Below are 17614 nucleotides of genomic sequence, written 5' to 3' on the forward strand. Positions count from 1 at the left end.
TCAATGTGGTTGTGTGTTGTTCTTGATATCAATGCCATGTAACATTATAAGTAAGTTAGTGCAGCAGCCTTGGACTTAGGAGTCAACTCAACTCCCGCAGTCTATCTGTGAGTGATTAACCGCATGAGTGTACATGTCACTACCGCTATGTCAACGATGCATCCAACTAGATTACAACATGGAACTTTTAATTGAGAAAACTGCTGAAATTACAATCACAGATGTCTTACACAACTCCTCCTTAAATCTCATTCATGCTTCCCAGTGAGTCCCTGAAGAGCGTTTCATTCAAGAAAAAGTATTCAAAGCAACAGTGGCAGCTAATCAGACCTGAGGAATCCTGAAGCTATCTTTTGATGTTGTTCTCAATCATAATAGGATAGAGTACTGTAACAGGCTGGCTGTAAGAGATAATCGCTGCAGTGAAAAAAGTAGCCATGGACCTTTGATTCTAACTTGGGCTTATTTTTACTCCTCCTCTTGGTACTTCTCTCTGATGCTACTTCAAATAAAATAGTTTGTATTTTCTCTGGACTTTAATACTGTATGCCTTAAGCAAGTCAGCCATATCAGCTATGTTTTTTCAAAAGGCACTAAACGAAGCTAAATTAATTGTTTCGCTGCTAGACAAGGCTCCAGTGATAGCCAGGTGAAGCGGTGGTAAGGATTCACTCCATTGTGCTGGATAGAAAGCTCTGAAGGCCCTAACAGTTTGCGGGCACCGCGTGTCGCCATTATAGTGCAATTAATGTATTGTTTAGTGTTGTGTAGTGTCTTTGCTGGCATGCATCTAAAAAAAAAAAACGTTTTTGAATTTGCCCACCAAGATTTACATGCTAAAATCACCACTGCACCTCTGTAAAGCACAGCCTGGATTCAACAAAGCAACTGAAGCAAAGCGTTGCCTCCCCAAACTGTGCTTTTCTAACATCAAAGAGTGCTCATCTCCCTCTTACCTTCACCCTCACTCTTGCGCAACAACTTTGGCACTGCTCTCTCCCTCCCTCCCCCCTCGCTCCCTCTTTCTCTCCTCAAAGCTGTCCCTTCTCTAGGAACATGGTCGGTCCACCGATGTGTGTGTGTTGTGAGAGGTGTCATTTTGCCTGTGCATCCAGGTCATTCCTAATTAAGAAGTGAATTCATTGAGGGTGCCACATGACCACCTGTCTGAGGCAGCAATCTTCTCGCTAGTACTTGTAGATCCAGACAACCTGGATCTGATATCTGCATAATTTGACACATCATTCAGGGGCAAGACATGAACAATTGTAATGTCTATTGGATTAGATGGACTGTGAAAAGGTAGAGGGACTGAAAATGTCCAGTTAACAGACCTCAGGCTGTTTGAGAGCGTCCTATAACTCAGCGCCCGGGACAGTTTCTGTCTACAATTGATAAGATAATAGATAAGTGCTTTGGTAAGTGCTTTGTTTTTTTTGCCCTTTCTGCCTAAGCACGTTATGGTAGTTACTCAGGTTTGTACAAAAGTACCTTCTATGCAGTGGAATGAGGTACTTGTTGCCATGGATGACCAAGTAGGAAACAAGAGACACACATAATTAGGGGTTTTATTCCAAATTATGACAGAAGAAGATGAACCAAAAGGTGTGTTAAAATAAACAAATATAAACTGAATTGAAAAACAAACTGTCCTAAAGCTTCAACTTAAAAAAAGAACTGAAGTCAAGAAGTCCAGACGTTTAAAAAAAAGTAATTCAGCGCATTCTCAGATGACATTGCGTGAAGGACCACTAAGTGAAGCTCGTTTTTTCCCGCTCTTTATGGAAACCCTAAGGAGTCATACACTGCATGACCAAAAGTATGTGGATTTCTGCTCGTCGAACATCTCATTCCAAAATCATGGGCATTAATATGGAGTTGGTCCCCCCTTTGCTGCTATAACAGCTTCCACTCTTCTGGAAAGGCTTTCCACTAGATGTTGGAACATTGCTGCAGGGACTTGCTTCTATTCAGCCACAAGCGCATTAGTGAGGTCAGGCACTGATTTTAGGCGATTAGGCCTGGCTCACAGTCGGCGTTCCAATTCATCCCAGAGGTGTTCGATGGAGTTTAGGTCTGGGCTCTGTGCAGGCCAGTCAAGTTCTTCCACACCGATCTCGACAAACCATTTCATTATGGGCTTCGCTTTGTGCACAGGGGCATTGTCATGCTGAAACAGGAAAGGGCCTTCCCCAAACTGTTGCCAAAAAGTTGGAAGCACAGAATTGTCTAGAATGTCATTGTATGCTCTAGTGTTAAGATTTTCCTTCACCGGAACGAAGGGGCCTAGCCCGAGGCATGAAAAACAGCCCCAGACCATTATTCCTCCTCGACCAAACTTTACAGTTGGCACTATGCATTGGGGCAGGTAGTGTTCTCCTGGCATCCACCAAAACCAAATTTATCTGTTGGACTACCAGATTGGTAAGTGTGATTCATCACTTCAGAGAACGCGTTTCCACTGCTCCAGAGTCCAATGGCGGCGAGCTTTACACCGCTCCAGCTGACACTTGGCATTGTGCATAGTGAGCAGCCTTGTGTGTGGCTGCTCGTTCACAGAAACCCATTTCATGAAGCTCCCGACAAACAGTTATTGTGCTGACGTTGCTTCCATAGTCAGTTTGGAACTCAGTAGTGAGTGTTGCAACTGAGAACAGATGATTTTTACACTCTACGCACTTCAGAACTCGGCGGTCTCGTTCTGTGAGCTTGTGTGGCCTACCACTTCGTGGCTGAGCCGTTGTTGCTCCTAGATGTTTCCACTTCACAACAGCAATTACAGTCGACCGGAACAGCTCTAGCAGGGCAGAAATTTGACGAACTGACTTGTTGGAAAGGTGGTATCCTATGACGTTTTCACGTTTAAAGTCACTGAGCGCTTCAGTAAGGCCATTCTACTGCCAATGTTTGTTTATGGAGATTGCATGGCTGTGTGCTCGATTTTATAAACCTGTCAGCAACGGGTGTGGCTGAAATGGCCTAATCCACTAATATGAAGGGGTGTCCACATACTTTTGTATATATAGTGTACCTAACTGCCCCAGTGGCTTTCCATAGTCCCCTACACACACCACAGCGTGCTCTGTCCATTGTGCTGTCACAGCACGGCGAAGTTACAGATTTTGTGCCAACCTGTCACTCAATCATTTTAACTTTTTAGCTATTTTTATCAAGGGACATAAAACTAAAACTGAGGGGCACAAGTTTCAACTTAGGGGGCTGAGCCCCCTTTTGTCCCCTTTTGGAGCCGGGTCGGTTTTGCAAAACATTCATTTTCAATAAACATGATCATGATACAAAGTTTCAGGTTATTTTAAATACATGAAGTTGTTTTAGCATTAACAGTGCACAGTATCAATGTTTGAAAAGTACTTTGCTATTTCAACATGTGACGGAAAAAAGTTTTTTCCCCGCAATGAACAGATCGGTGGCACTTTCCAAAGCTCCTCCGGAAACATACTTTAACAACGGAATTCAGAAGACATTACCTAGAACTTTGACTGTTTGTAGGTAAGGATATTAGTTCAATTATAACCTTAGATGACACCAGTGGCTGTTACAACCTGAACTATAATGTTACGACTGTAATTGTGCATTTCTGCAAATCAGTTATGGGATATAAGAAGGATAAGGATATTTGTTAGGCAGGGTTTTTTACTGTGCAGTCCACGGTACAGCCGTCACACTTGTCATTGATTTGAACTTGTCATTTAACTTTTATATCTCAAACACACATTCCCCTGAGTTCAACATATCAACATCATTCACTTACAATTTTTCATGCTTTGTTGTAAAGTGATGTCAGACAAAAATGTCTCTTACAGTTTTTCTGAAAGGTCCATTACAATGACTACAATCCAGGCATAGAGCAGGTTGGTGGGAAAGCACAATTTTCCAACACGGCTTTGCTTTTAGCGGCTGACCTTTTGCTGTTGCCTCTCCCTGTAAACCTCGGAATGATGCCACCTCGCTGGTGTGTCTCTACATCCCTGAATTGACATTTAAAAGAGGAACAGATGGCTATAATAATCTTGGGTCCTTGAGTGTGGTGCCAAAGCATTCCTTGGGCAAAGTGGTGTCTCTCAAGGAAAGTCTGTTTTTGGCCAAGCCAAGTAAACACTTTGTGCCTATGGGGGGTCATGGTCCCTATCCTCACCAGTAGGTCCTGAATCCTTTCACTGATTACACCTCCCTGCAATTAATCTTCCATAGCAATGAAAATATGATGTCACCCACCTTTGTAACAGCAGACAAAAATGTATTCCACTAATACCACCTACAACTGTTATACATATCCTAAAAAACACAATATTTGTTGTTCCAGTACTTCTACCTCTGTGTTTGCCGGACGACTCACCCTGAATTTAATTGATTGCTACATACAGTACATTCAGTCTGAAACTGCCATCCTAGAAGTTTTTTGTGTGAGTATCAAAGTTTATAACGTCATCATGTAGGCCGGCTCTGGCTCAACCCATCGGTTTATGGGACCAATCAGAATGGTCAGAATGTGTTCACATTCTAGAAATTGTCAGGGAGGGAGGCAAATCTAGACTCATCTTGAAGAAGAAACATCAGTTGGCCGGAGTAGTGTGGATTGGTAACCAAGCAATCCCTGTGCACCTCTTAGCAACTGCCTGAGGTATTTAGCGCCCTTCCCCAGAGACAGAGATGTGATATGAGTTGTTCCACAGTCATTTATGGGCACCAGAATTGTTTGCTCAAATAAAAGTAATTACGCAGTACTGTCCCCTTGTGAAGTGTTGTGTACATTATGCAGTAACTAATCACAATATGCATAGGCCTTATTTACTTCCAAGAGGATTGGATTACAGATAGGATTTTAATTTGATCACCCTGTTGCAGGAGAACTTTACTGCAATGCAGGAAATGTCCAACTTATTTGAGGTTAAAAAGGCTTCTGAAGTTTACACATTTCTGACTTGATTTTCCCTTACGCAGAATCTATCAACCCCTACAAAAATGTCCGTTAATTATAATCTACATAATAATTCACATTTCCTGTTGCTGCAGGATTATTTTCCTGCTGTAGAAAACTGACTAAAATTAAGATGAGATCATCTTCAGTGCGAAGGGAAGAAAGATCCCCAACCCACCAACAATGTCCTTCTTCAAAACGGCATTAGCGGCTCCATTAAAATCCTGTCACCTTTTTTCTTTACGCCTGTCTGTCGTGCTGAGGAGAAGAGAAATCACAGTCATTCAAATGCTAAGTGACTTCCTCTCCCCTGTGAATATTAGAGAGGAGAGCGGTGCTCCATCATTTACTGTGCAGCCCACAAAAAAAGAGAAGGGGATGCAAAATGAGACTATGGTGCTTTGAATATATCCCCCACCTCCGCAATATCTCATCACAAGCCATTACCTCCGACTGCTTGACACCTACAGAACACTGCAGAGTGTCAGTCTTCATTAAGACTCAGCTATATACATGGGCACATACCTAAAGCGCCATAAGTGAGTGTCACATTGATTTCATCACATTGGCAGTTTTCTAAATTAGTTTGAAAGGCTCCTTATCACCCTTTTTAGACAGAAAAAACACCTTATCATGGCAGTAAATGGATCAATGAGATAATTTAAGTCCTGGGTACCCTTACAAAAATGTACCATGGTATTATCATGTTTTTTTTGGTCACTACCAAGGCAGGAAAATACCATGGTACTGATGCAAATACCATGGTATTTTCCTGCCATGGTAGTGACCAAAAAACATGATATTAGCATGATAGTTTTTGTTGTACTGCCATGGCAGGAAAATACCATGGTATTTGCACCATTACCATGGTATTTTCCTGTCATGGTAGTGACCAAAAAAAATGTATTTTTTTCATTGTACTACCATTGTTCATTTTTGTACCATGGTAGCTAGTACAATAAAGAAAATAAATGTTTTGTACTAGCAGCATGTAGTGACGAAACATGAAAGCATGGTAGTTGTTTACAATGTATTATGATGGTCTGTGTCCCACCGTTTTTCAGGTAAAGTGACCAAAAAGTATTCATTTATGGTACTCACATAATGCAACATTGACTATTCGCTCTGCAATGGCAAAGCGTAGGCCTAGTACCCTCTAGCTAATAGTGAAAAACCCCAACACACATGGTCTAGTAGTGTGGTGTACCCTCACCTTGGGACATGGATCGGGTATGGTAAGAAGAATGAAGGGATTCTGAAACCTTAAACGAACTATTTTATATCTTCAAGGCTTCATTCTTCCCACCATACCCTAAAAACTGTATTGAAGAGAGAAGCACCATATAAACTAACTATTTTAAATCTTCATCTGGTGCTTCTCTCTTCAATACAGTTTTTAGTTGTCTCTCATTCATTCATCTGACATGGCTACTCTTATGAAATTCTAAATAGTCAACATACAACAACAAAAAACATTTGTAAAAAGGTATTAATTGTCATCTTATCGCATGGATACATGTTCATCATGTAATTGACAACATATCCCTTAAAACAGCAAGTTACAATGGGTGCGTTCGTAAATTCACTCTGGCTATCTACTCCCATTTCAGAGCACTCTCGTCTGAGTGTGCCAAAGCGCAGAATAATTGACACATTTACGAGCGCTCAATACCCATTGAATATGGCCGGTGTCAGTAAACGTCAACAAAAAAGGGTAATTCAATTGTTGCCAGCAGCAGTTACAGTCACCAACGCTCTGGATAACATAAAAACAGCCTAACCAGCTCTGCTAGGGCGAGTAAAATGGTCAGAGTGAGGTGTTCTCTCATTTGTGTCTTGAAGTAGCTAGCGAGCTAGCCAACGTTAGCCAGTTAACTTGGGTGGTTGACTGCCGTTGTGAGGCCAGCTTGGATTAACTCTAACCCATTGTGCACTCTGAGCGCAGTCTGGCACTCCAGATTGAATTTACGAACACACCCAATGTTTCCCTTTGTTTACACTCTGTGTGAACGTGTGTTGATCCTGTCACCATGACGACAGGCTAGCTTGACTGGAGCTAACTTTAGCCAATGTTAGCTTCTATGCTAACAAATTTTAAATATTAATGAAACTATCAAAACATCATCAAAAATAACAATTATATCATTACACTCCGCTTAACTTGGTGTTTAATATGTTATGCTTTATAACTCGCTCACCGTGATGATAACGTTTAAAAAAAAAAATAATCTAGCACTTTTCTCTTCATTTTTCAGTTGGCTTGGCTCTCTCATTCAACTGTATAGCGTGAGAGCCACTGTATTGATGAGTGTGAAGCAACCACTAGAGTGAGTGGCTCCCTCTGCTGGCCCGAAACAAGCACAACACCCCTTGACTATAACTACTGTAAATGATTGCAAAATGCCAAAAAATAGGCTACCATATTTATATATATCTCATATTCTCCCACATTTCAGGTTGGCCACCCAGGGAAACCAAACATGAGCAAAAAACGGTACTATTTATACAGAAAGTATTATCCCTTTTTCACAGCAATTATTTCCATTTTTCTTTGATGTTGCAGACAAACTAGGACCAATAATAGTAGTCTGCCTCTGACTTTATCAGAAAGTTGCCCATACTGGTATAGAAATTCATCAATATAATATCAACCAACCTCTTTTGACCTTGGGGCGTTTATTTAATTAATGCATTATACTGCCATTGTGCTATGGTAACGCACAGTTAATAAAGATGGTACCATATGATATTTTTTGTTACCATTTATCATAATTGTCCATTACCGTGGTAGAATTTATAATGCAGGTTAAAACCATGGTATTTCCATGATCCACAACTTACCATGTTGAAAATTAGGCAATACCATGGTATTATTTAGGTGCATGACAGTACCATAATAATTCAAAGCTAAAATCATGGTACATTTCCATGATTCAGATCTATACCATGGTATAAATTATGCAATGCCATGGTAATATTTAGGTACAATGAAAGTGCCATGGTAGTACCAAGGCTTAAACCATGGTACATTTCCATGATTCAGACTATACCATGGTATAAGTGCAAGTACCATAGTTGTACCATGGTATGAATGAAGTACCATAGTGGTACCATGGTACATTTTTGTAAGGGTACTGAATTTGCCTCTTGCAAGCTGTGTTCTGGCTGGTGCAGAACACAGCTTATGGTACCAACGTACCTATCACAGGTATAGAAATATCCGTCCCATGTATTATAGACCATATTTTAGTAATGCTTTCTCTTTTTGCTTGACAGGTCACAGACGGGGGCACCATTAAGCAGAAAATTTTCACCTACGATGCTATGTTTAATACCAATTACTCTCATATGGAGGACTACCGCAAACGAGAAGACCTTGTGTACCAATCTACGGTCCGGTAAGCATCACAAACAATTACTTCTACATTGAATGTTTAAATGTAATCTTCTCCCATTTTGTTTGTTGCCCTGCTACATTGTGCACTATAAGCCTATTTAACCTACAGTATATCCCAAGAAACTCCCAATTGCTAGGAATTAGTGAGCAGAGGTTTTGCTCACTACCATCTGTTGCGGATGATACTGGGACTGGATGTGATGACCCCGATGGAGGGTCAACACCATCATCGTCTTGGCAGGGAGAGGGAGGGAGGGAGGGGACGAGAGGTGGTGAGACTCTACTCCACCACTTTGCTGCTCAGGATGTAGATTTCATTGTGGAGCTCTGTCTGAACAGCTGGACAGGTCAATCATTATTCCCACCGCAGAGCTGCTTATTTTCCAGGTAGTGTGGTTCACCTTAGGCACAGCTTAGGGCAGCACTACTGCATGCGGGGCTGTGCTCCATACCTCCTTCGCCACCCTCCTTCCCATCAAACACACATACATACACACCCTACCCGATCCCAGAATATAGAGCCCTTCTGTTTGTGCATGAGAAAGTTTTGCAGAGTGCAAGAGAGGGATGGAGCGGGAGGAATCATCTGGCTCTGGTTGGGTAGATGACATGTCTGAGGAGTCCTGGGTACTGTCTTCCTTTACCCCGAGCCTTAACAATACGGCTGGCATCTGCTCCCCTCTCCCTCTCCCCCTCCCTCTCCCCCAACCATCTCCCTCCCTCTCCCCTCCCTCTCCCTCTACCCCAACCATCTACCTCCCTCTCCCCCACCCATCTCCCACTCCTTTTCCCATGCATTCTCTCCTCTTGCTTTCATTGCCTCCCTCCATCACTCTCTCATATTGGCACTCATACTTTGTATAGAGGAGTAATAGAAGCCATTAAGCCAACACACTGCATCATTCTAGTACCTCTTATCTCCCCCTCCCTCTTCTCCCCCCATCTCGCCCGCATCCCTCTTCTTTCCTCCCTCCCTCCCCTTCCCTCTACCGCCCTTCTCTCCCCCTCCCTCTTCTCCCTCTTCTCTACCCCCTTCTTCTCTCCCAATCCCTCTTCTCTCCCCCTTCCCCCTTCTCTACCCCCCCTCTTCTCTGCCCCCTCCCTCTTCTTTCCCCTCTGCCTCTTCTCTTACCCCCCTCTTCTCTATCCCCCACTCCCTCTTCTCTCCTCCTCCCTCTTTTCTCCCCCTCTTCTCCCCCCCTCCATCTTCTCTCTCCCCCCTTCTCCCCCTTCCCTCTCCCCCACCCACCCTCCCTCCCTCTCCCCACTCCCTCTTCTCTCCGCCCTGCCCTTTCTCTCTCCACCATTCCCAACCTCTCTCATATGTATCTTTTATTTCTGAGCTACTGAGCATTTCCCGACTGAGTATGATGTGCTCAGACAATCCAACAGTACCTTCAGGGGAGTAGTCATCATTGGAATGGACTATTTTACACATGTACTCATACAAGGACAAGTGTGCACACACACCACACACCACACACACACACACACACACACACACACACACACACACACACACACACACACACACACACACACACACACACAGAAACTCACTCATTAGGATTTGAATCGACAGTCCCAGCATGAGGAACAGTTGGATGGTACCTGCTCTGACCTGTCTGTCTGGCAGAGTGCTTAGCCGGCGTTAGTCAAGCAGAGAGGTAAAAGGGCTACCGCCATAGTCACCCAAGACCAGTCAGGAGGAATATGAATCCTCCTGATGTATCCCATGCCTTCCTCCATGGCAGAACACAGAGTTCAACAGCAGAGAGGGATGCAGAGCTCTGATATTTCACATAATCTCACATATCCACCTGAGAGGGGTAAATGTTCCCTACAAAGCCCTGGCATATGACCACAAATGAAAGCTGTAATATTGTGATTTTCACAGAAAGTCCTAGATTCTCATTGAATGCCCTGTCATTTTTTCTGAATATGTTGTTAAATATCAGGAATATGCTGTGCTTGTAGTGTCAATATTACCGAGGTAGATTTACAAATAGAAAGAGAGGTGATCTTTTTCTGTCTTTTTTATTTTTATCAACTGCCCCTGGGCTTAGAAGTAGACAGCAAGCTATTTGACAAATGACAGTGATACAGGCCATAACTCATCCTTACCTTGATGGCTTTTTGATGAAAAACAAAAAAGATGGGAGAAGATTAACCCTAATTGCTCCTATAAGTCTCTCTGGATAAGAGTGTCTGCTAAATGACTAAAATGTGAATGTAAATGTAAGATGAATGGCAATTACTATATATATAAAAAAAAATTAAGCTACATTCAAAATACCAAATTCAAGCATTGTCTCTTCATCTGCACAGCATTTGACAGTTTATGTAATACTGTCTTGGTTATAGATACAAGCTTTGAACAATGAAAAACCAGTCAAAGTGCTCTTCATATACAGTGCATTCGGCAAGTATTCAGACCCCTTGTGTCACGTTCTGACCAGTAAAGGGGTAATTTGTTATTGTAGTTTGGTCAGGACGTGGCAGGGGGGTATTTGTTTTATGTGGGTCGGGGTGTGTGTTTATGTAGAGGGGTGTTTGTTTAGAGTTTCCGGGGTTTTGGTCTATGTTCTATGTTAGTGTATTTCTATGTCTGATCTAGGGTGTTTAGTTCTATATTTAGTTAATTGTGGGGGCACCTCCTCCGGTGCTCCACCTCCATAGGAGTAGGGGCGGGGGTGCACGGAGGTGGAACGGACAGGACCCTTTCCGAACGCCCGCGGGCAGTCAGCAGATTGTCCAGACGGATGGACATATCGATGAGCTCATCAAGGGACAGAGCGGTGTCCCGACAGGCTATCTCCCTGCCGACGTCCGCCCGGAGACTACACCGGTAATGGTCTATAAGGGCCCTGTCGTTCCACCCCGCCCCAGCAGCCAAGGTCCTGAACTCCAGCGCGAAGTCCTGCACGCTCCTCGTCTCCTGCCTGAGGTGGAACAGCCACTCACCCGTCGCTCTTCCTTCCGGAGGGTGGTCGAACACGGCCCGAAAGCGGCGGGTGTACTCTGGGTAGTGGTCTCTCGCCGAGTCTGGACCATTCCAGACAGCATTGGCCCACTCCAGAGCTCGGCCCGTCAGGCAGGAAACGAGGGCACTCACGCTCTCCTCTCCCAAGGGAGCAGGTCTGACGGTGGCCAGGTACAGTTCGAGCTGGAGCAGAAATCCCTGGCACCCAGCCGCCGCTCCATCATACTCCCTCGGGAGCGCCAGACGAAGCGCGCCAGAGCCAGACGCAGTGGGAGGCGGAGGTGGCTGCGTCGGAGGAGGTGGAGAGAGGAGAGCACTCCTCTCCCATCGGTCCATCCTCTCCATCATCTGATCCATCGCGGATCCGATTCGGTGGAGGACAGTAGTGTGGTGGAGCACGCGTTCCTCCATCGAGGGAAGGGGGTTGGCCGCTGCTCCTGCTGACTCCATAGTATTGTGGTGCGGGATTCTGTAAGGCTCGGGCATCGTGAGTGAGGAATCAAAATGCAGGAAGCAGTGAGCACAGGGTAGTGGCTTTTTAATGGGTCAAGAGGTGAACACACACAAGCCACCGCAAACAGCGAATAGCGCACACACAAAACAAAGTGCCCCAAACACAGGGGAAAACACATGCGGCGCAAAACTAACGAAGCATAAACACAAGCACACAAACAGGAATGACAATCCCGCACAATGAGAAGGCGGACCAGCTAATACTTATAGCCCCGCTAATCACCCCCACTACGAACAGGTGCACACAATCACAAAAGGGGGGGAAACAAAAAAGGGAATCAGTGGCAGCTAATAGGCCGGTGACGATGACCGCCGAGCGCCACCCGAGCAGGAGGGGGCGCCACCGTTGGTGGGAATCATGACAGGAGGTTGTTTGTGCACGGCTATGTTTAGCCTATATTACTGTTTAGCTGTCGTTCGTTTTGTTGTTTTTGTGCGTCATAAATCAAGTTCATATTTATATCAAAAACCAGCTTTTACATTAGCATGTTATGTTCAGAACTAGCATACCCACCGCAAACTTCCGGTGAATTTACTAAATTACTCATGATAAACGTTCACAAAATACATAACAATTATTTTAAGACTTATAGATACAGAACTCCTTAATGCAATCGCTGTGTCAGATATTAAAATAGCTTTTCGGCGAAAGCACATTTTGCAATATTCTGAGTACATAGCTCGGCCATCACGGCTAGCTATTTTGACACCCACCAAGTTTGGGACTCACTAAACTCAGAATTACTATTAGAAAAATTGGATTACCTTTGCTGTTCTTCGTCAGAATGCACTCCCAGGACTTCTACTTCAACAACAAATGTTGTTTTGGTTCCAAATAATCCATAGTTATATTCAAATAGCTCCGTTTTGTTCGTGCGTTCAGGTCACTATCCGAAGGGTGATGCGCGAGTGCATTTCGTGACAAAAAAATTCTAAATATTCCATTACCGTACTTAGAAGCATGTCAAACGCTGTTTAAACATTTTTTTAAGCGATTTTTCTCGCAAAATAGCGATAATATTCCAACCGGGCGACGTTGTATTCATTCAAAGGCTGAAAGAAAAAAATTGAGAATTCTCGTGAATGCGCCTCTCAGTCTCACTGTCCCCAGGCTTACCACTCACAAATTCTCCTGCTGTTCTTCGCCCAGAGACAGTAGACACCCCATTCCACTTTCTGGCGCCTTCTGAGAGCCAATGGAAGCCTTAGAAAATGTCACGTTACAGCAGAGATGCTGTATTTTCGATAGAGATGCAACAGAAGGACAACAAATTGTCAGACAGGGCACTTCCTGTATGGAATCTTCTCAGGTTTTGGCCTGCCATATGAGTTCTGTTATACTCACAGACACCATTCAAACAGTTTTAGAAACTTTAGAGTGTTTTCTATCCAAATCTACTAATTATATGCATATTCTCGTTTCTGGGCAAGAGTAGTAACCAGTTTAAATCGGGTACGTTTTTTATCCGGCCGTGCAAATACTGCCCCCTAGCCCCAACAGGTACCTTTTGGCAAACTCCAAGTGGGCTGTCATGTGCCTTTTACTGAGGAGTGGCTTCCGTCTGGCCACTCTACCATAAGGCCTGACTGGTGGATTGCTGCAGAGATGGTTGTCCTTCTGGAAGGTGCTTCCATCTCCACAGAGGAACTCAGCAGCTCTGTCAGTGTGACCATTGGGTTATTGGTCACCTCCCTGACCAATGACCTTCTTCTCTGATTGCTCAGTTTGGCTGGGCAGCCAGCTCTAGGAAGATTCTTGGTGGTTCCAAACTTCTTCCATTTAAGAATGATGGAGGCCACTGTGTTCTTGGGGAACTTCAATGCTGCAGAAATGTTCTGGTAACCTTCCCCAGATCTACACAATCCTGTCTCGGAGCTCTACGGACAATTCCTTCGACCTCATGGCTTGGTGTTTGCTCTGACATGCACTGTCAACTATGGGACCTTATATAGACAGGTGGCTACCTTTCAAAATCATAACCAATCAATTGAATTTACGACAGGTGGACTCCAATCAAGTTGTAGAAAAATCTAAAAAATGATCAATGGAAACAGGATGCACCTGAGCCCAATTTTGAGTCTCATAGCAAAGGGCATGAATACTTATATAAATAAGCTATTTCTGTTTTTTATTTTTAATACATTTGCAAACTTTTGAAAATACTTGTTTTCGCTTTGTCATTATGGGGTATTGTGTGTGGATTGATGAGGAACATTTCTTATTTAATCCATTTTAGAATAAGGCTGTAATGTAACAAAATATGGAAAAAGTCAACGGGTCTGAATGCTTTGCTAACGCCTCAATGTCCTCCTGTGTGAGATTGCTTCAAGTAGAAATATTACCACTTCCATGTCAAAGTCAGATTAGGGTTGCAAAGAAACGGTATTCTACTGTAAACTTTCTGAGTTAACAAGTAAATTACCCGAATGTTGGTAATTTTCAAGGAATATTTGAAACGTTATCAGATGACATCTAGTGGCATTTTTGGGTACTTCAGATAATCACAGGTGTCTGTAATTTATCAAATCAAAATTTGTATCAAATCAAATTATTTCAGTCCCTCTGTGTTGGCATTATCATAACGGAAATACAGTTGAAGTCGGAAGTTTACATACACCTTAGCCAAATACATTTAAACTAAGTTTTTCACAATTCCTGACATTTAATCCTAGTAAAAAGTCAATGTCTTAGGTCAGTTAGGATCACCACTTTATTTTAAGAATGTGAAATGCCAGAGTAATAGGAGACAATGATTTATTTCTACTTTTATTTCTATGTAAATTTGTGGAGTGGTTGAAAAACGAGTTTTAATGACTCCAACCTAAATGTATGTAAACTTCCGACTTCAACTGTATATACTTGTGCATGACACAAGTAATTTTTCCAACAATAGTTTGCAGACAGATTATTTCACTTATAATTCACTGTATCACAATTTCAATGGGTCAGAAGTTTACATACACTAAGTTGACTGTGCCTTTAAACAGCTTGGAAAATTCTAGAAAATGATGCCATGGCTTTAGAAGCTTCTGATAGGCTAATTGACTTCATTTGAGTCAATTGGAGGTGAACCTGTAGATGTATTTCAAGGCCTACCTTCAAACTCAGTGCCTCTTTGCTTGACATCATAGGAAAATCAAAAGTAATCAGCCAAGACCTCAGAAAAAAAAGTGTAGATCTCCGCAAGTCTGGTTCATCCTTGGGAGCAATTTCCAAAAGCCTGAAGGTACCACGTTCATCTGTACAAACAATAGTTCTCAAGTGTAAACACCATGGGACCAAGCAGCCGTTATACCGCTCAGGAAGGTGACGCGTTCTGTCTCCTAGCGATGAACGTACTTTGGTGCGAAAAGTGCAAATCAATCCCAGAACAACAGCAAAGGACCTTGTGAAGATGCTGGAGGAAACAGGTACAAAGTATCTATATCCACAGTAAAACTAGTTCTATATCGACATATCCTGAAAGGCCGCTCAGCAAGGAAGAAGCCACTGCTTCAAAACCGCCATAAAAAAGAACACCATCCCAAATGTGAAGTACGGGGGTGGCAGCATCATGTTGTGGGGCTGTTTTGCTGCAGGAGGGACTGGTGCACTTCACAAAATAGATTACAACATGAGGAGGAAAATTGTGGATATATTGAAACTACATCTCAAAACAGCAGTCAGGAAGTTGACGCTTGGTCGCAAATGGATCTTCCAAATGGACAATGACCCCAAGCATCCAAAGTTGTGGCAAAATGGTTTAAGGACAACAAAGTCAAGGTATTTGAGTGGCCATCACAAAGCCCTGACCTCAATCCTATAGAAAATGTGTGGGCAGAACTGAAAAAGCGTGTGCGAGCAAGGAGACCAACAAACCTCACTCAGTTACACCAGCTCTGTCAGGAGGAATGGGCCAAAATTCACCCAACTTATTGTGGGAAGCTTGTGAAAGGCTACCCGAAACGTTTGACCCAAGTTAAAAAGTTGAAAGGAAATGCCACCAAATGCTAATTGAGTGTATGTAAACTTCTGATCCACTGGGAATGTGATGAAATAAATAAAAGCTGAAATAAATAATTCTCTCTACTCTTATTCTGACATTTCACATTCTTAAAATGAAGTGGTGATCCTAACTGACCTAAAACAGGGAATTTTTACTAGGATTAACTGTCAGGAATTGTGAAAAACTGAGTTTAAATGTGTTTGGCTAAGGTGTATGTAAACTTCCGACTTCAACTATATATACACTGCTCAAATATAATAAAGGGAACACTTAAACAGCACAATGTAACTCCAAGTCAATCACACTTCTGTGAAATCAAACTGTCCACTTAGGAAGCAACACTGATTGACAATAAATGTCACATGCTGTTGTGCAAATGGAATAAACAACAGGTGGAAATTATAGGCAATTAGCAAGACAGCCCCAATAAAGGAGTGGTTCTGCAGGTGGGGACCACAGACCACTTCTCAGTTCCTATGCTTCCTGGCTGATGTTTTGGTCACTTTTGAATGCTGGCGGTGCTTTCACTCTAGTGGTAGCATGAGACGGAGTCTACAACCCACACAAGTGGCTCAGGTAGTGCAGCTCATCCAGGATGAAACATCGATGCGAGCTGTGGCAAGAAGGTTTGCTGTGTCTGTCAGCGTAGTGTCCAGAGCATGGAGGCGCTACCAGGAGACAGGCCAGTACATCAGGAGATGTGGAGGAGGCCGTAGGAGGGCAACAACCCAGCAGCAGGACCGCTACCTCCGCCTTTGTGCAAGGAGGAGCAGGAGAAGCACTGCCAGAGCCCTGCAAAATGACCTCCAGCAGGCCACAAATGTGCATTTGTCTGCTTAAAAGGTCAGAAACAGACTCCATGAGGGTGGTATGAGGACCCGACGTCCACAGGTGGGGGTTGTGCTTACAGCCCAACACCGTGCAGGACGTTTGGCATTTGCCAGAGAACACCAAGATTGGCAAATTCGCCACTGGCGCCCTGTGCTCTTCACAGATGAAAGCAGGTTCACACTGAGCACGTGACAGACGTGACAGAGTCTGGAGATGCCGTGGAGAACGTTCTGCTGCCTGCAACATCCTCCAGCGTGACCGGTTTGGCGGTGGGTCAGTCATGGTGTGGGGTAGCATTTCTTTGGGGGGCCGCACAGCCCTCCATGTGCTCGCCAGAGGTAGCCTGACTGCCATTAGGTACCGAGATGAGATCCTCAGACCTCTTGTGAGACCATATGCTAGTGCGGTTGGCCCTGGGTTCCTCCTAATGCAAGACAATGCTAGACCTCATGTGGCTGGAGTGTGTCAGCAGTTCCTGCAAGAGGAAGGCATTGATGCTATGGACTGGCCCGCCCGTTCCCCAGACCTGAATCCAATTGAGCACATCTGGGACATCATGTCTCGCTCCATCCACCAACGCCACGTTGCACCACAGACTGTCCAGGAGTTGGTTGATGCTTTAGTCCAGGTCTCGGAGGAGATCCCTCAGGAGACCATCCGCCACCTCATCAGGAGCATGCCCAGGCGTTGTAGGGAGGACATACAGGCACGTGGAGGCCACACACACTACTGAGCCTCATTTTGACTTGTTTTAAGGACATTACATCAAAGTTGGATCAGCCTGTAGTGTGGTTTTCCACTTTAATTTTGAGTGTGACTCCAAATCCAGACCTCCATGGGTTGATAAATTGGATTTCCATTGATTATTTTTGTGTGGTTTTGTTGTCAGCACATTCAACTATGAAAAGAAAAAAGTATTTAATAAGATTATTTCTTTCATTCAGATCTAGGATGTGTTGTTTAAG

At 43.7% G+C, this 17614-nt stretch overlaps 1 protein-coding gene across 2 annotated transcripts in view; it reads left to right on the plus strand.

Moving 5' to 3' along the window:
* Positions 1-17614, plus strand: part of LOC106565900 (immunoglobulin superfamily member 21) — a 298458-nt gene that overhangs the window by 176166 nt on the left and 104678 nt on the right. For both annotated transcript variants that reach the window (XM_014133564.3, XM_014133565.3), the window contains exon 3: positions 8216-8337. In XM_014133564.3, the coding sequence (XP_013989039.1) occupies positions 8216-8337 (122 nt within the window). The remainder of the gene's footprint in view (positions 1-8215; positions 8338-17614) is intronic.

This window comes from Salmo salar, chromosome 12, assembly GCF_965601325.2.
Source record: "Salmo salar chromosome 12, fSalSal1, whole genome shotgun sequence".
Classification (NCBI taxonomy): Eukaryota; Metazoa; Chordata; class Actinopteri; order Salmoniformes; family Salmonidae; genus Salmo; species Salmo salar.